The sequence below is a fragment of the Penaeus monodon genome, chromosome 42 (genome assembly GCF_015228065.2).
Source record: "Penaeus monodon isolate SGIC_2016 chromosome 42, NSTDA_Pmon_1, whole genome shotgun sequence".
Classification (NCBI taxonomy): Eukaryota; Metazoa; Arthropoda; class Malacostraca; order Decapoda; family Penaeidae; genus Penaeus; species Penaeus monodon.
The window spans coordinates 6,073,220-6,075,719 of NC_051427.1; the positions used below are offsets into that span (position 1 = coordinate 6,073,220).

General features: G+C 40.3%; 1 protein-coding gene across 1 annotated transcript in view; it reads right to left on the bottom strand.

Annotated features, from left to right (window-relative positions):
• LOC119599094 (glutamate receptor ionotropic, kainate 2-like) overlaps positions 1–765 on the bottom strand; it is a gene marked incomplete at its 3' end in the record, with an annotated part of 49,396 nt that extends 48,631 nt beyond the window's left edge. The window contains 1 exon segment of the mRNA XM_037948852.1: positions 666–765. Within this exon segment, the coding sequence (XP_037804780.1) occupies positions 666–765 (100 nt within the window).
• Between the last annotated feature and the right edge of the window lie 1,735 nt (positions 766–2,500).

Sequence of the window (2,500 nt, forward strand, 5' to 3'; positions counted from 1 at the left end):
TCTCTTCTCTTCTTCTCTCTTTCTCTCTCTCTCTCTTCTCTCTTCTTCTCTCTCTTTCTCCTCCCTCTTCTCTCTTCTATTCTTCTCTTTTGCTCCCTCTCTCTTTCTCTCCTCTCTCTCTCTCTCTCTCTCTCTCTATCTATATATATATATATATTTTCTATATATATACTCTTCTATCATATCTCTTCTTCTATATATATTATATATCATCTCTCTCTCTCACAACCATCCTCTCCCCTTCCTTCTCCTCACCTCTCTTCTCTCCTTTTCTCTTCACCTACCCCCTCCCACTCCATCCTTCTCCTCCACCTCCTCTTCCTCCTTTTCTTTCACTTCCCACTCCCACTCCTTCTCCCCATCATCCTCCTCTTTCCCAACCCCCTTCCCCCTGCTACTCCCTCTCCTCCACCTCCACCTCCTCTTCCTCCATCCTCCACCTCCCCACCCCTGCACCCCTCCACCTCCACCTCCACCCCATCCCCTCCACCTCCACCTCTCACCTCCACCCATCCACCTCACCTCCACCTCCACCTCCCCCCACCTCACTCCACTCCACCTCCACCTCCCCTCCTCCTCCACCACTCCACCTCCTCCTCCACCACCTCCACACCTCCACCTCTCCTCCACTACCTCCTCCCGCACTCACTTCTCCACCCTCCCACTCAGCTCCTGTCCTCGACGTCGGGATTCAAAGGCAAGAACCTCGCCCCCACGCCCTGAGACGCCCGTCGGTTCCCTTTGGTTTATCAGCTGAGAAATCATGTTGGCGACGTGTTCCGTCTCGTTTGTTTGGGTGGGTGGGTCTCTGTTGTTTGTTTGTTTGGGTGGGTGGGTCTCTGTTGTTTGTTTGTTTGGGTGGGTGGGTTTCTGTTGTTTATTTGTTTGTTTGGATGGGTACCTGTTGTTTGTTTGTTTGTATGGGTGGGTGAGTCTCTGTTGTTTGTTTGTTTGGGTGGGTACCTGTTGTTTGTTTGTTTGTATGGGTGGGTGAGTCTCTGTTGTTTGTTTGTTTGTTTGGGTGGGTGGGTCTCTGTTGTTTGTTTGTTTGTTTGGGTGTGTCTCTGTTGTTTGTTTGGGTCTCTCTGGTTGTTTGTTTGTTTGTTTGGATCTCTGTTATTTGTTTGTTTGTTTGGGTGGGTGGGTGTCTCTGGTTGTTTATTTGTTTAGCTAGGTCTTTGTTGTTTGTTTGTTTGTTCTCTGTCTTTCTGTTCTTTGTTTTTGTGTTTAGTAATTGCTGTTTCTCTTGTCTGTTTGTTTGGATATTTGCTGTTGTTTGTTTGTCTCTAGTTGCTTGTTTTTTGTTTGGATTTTCCCCTGTGGTTTGTTTGTTTGTTAGAAACCTTGATGTTGTTTGTCTGTTTCTAGTTGTTGTTCTCAGCATCTCTGTCTTTGTTTGTTTGTTCGTTTGATTGTTATCTGGTTGTTTGTCAATTACTCTGTTGTTGTCTTTTTGTTTGTTTGTGTCCCTGTTGTTGTCTGTTTTTTGTTTGTGTCTCTCTTACTGTCTCTTCGTTTATCTGTGTCTTAGTCATTGTCTGTTTGTTTGTCTGTGTCTTTGCTATTCTCTGTTTGTTTGTCTGTGTCTCTGTTATTGTTTGTTTGTTTGTCTATGTCTATGTTATTGTCTGTCTGTTTGTTTTTAGCTTTGATGTGTTTGTCTTGTTTGTTTGCGTTATGATCTTGTCTCTTGTTTGCAAATCCGCCTGTTTGTCTGTCTCTCTTTCTGTTTGTGTGTTTGTCTCTCGGTATAGCTGTCTGCTTGGCTCTGCATTTTTGTGTATATGTTTGTTTGTTCATCTCTCTTAGTCTTTGTCTGTCTGCGTCTTTTCTCTGTTTTTTTTTTTTTTTTTCGTGCCTGTCACTTTCTTTGAGTAGATATACGTTTACCTTATATATATATATATATATATATATATATATATAGATATATATATATATATATAGTTATTATATATATGATATATATATATAGTTTAGTATATTTATATTATTAGTATATATGATATTTATATATATGTATATATTATTATATATAATATTATATATATATATTATAATATATCTGTGTGTGTTGGTGGGTGTATTATGACATACACATATCTATCTACCTATCTATCTATCTATATATCTCTCTCTATATATACATACACACATATAAATATATACATATATATAGAAATAGATATAGATATAAAACATATATATAGAGATAAAAAAAAGAAACGAAAAAGAAACAAAAAAGGCACAAAAAACAATGAAAATTTGACAAAAACAAAGGGGGGGGAGGGGAAGAAAAGGGTAAAGAAAAGGGTAAAGAAAAGAGGGGAAAAAAAGAGGGGAGGGAGGGGGGCCTACGAGATGCCTTGAGTCTGCCTTTGACGACCTTAATTCTGTGAGGGGAAAAAACTACTTTTTCCCCTCAACCAATGAGCCGATTAAATAGAGAGAGAGGGGAGAGACAGATAGATAGATAGCTGTGTGGATTGGGGGGTGGGGT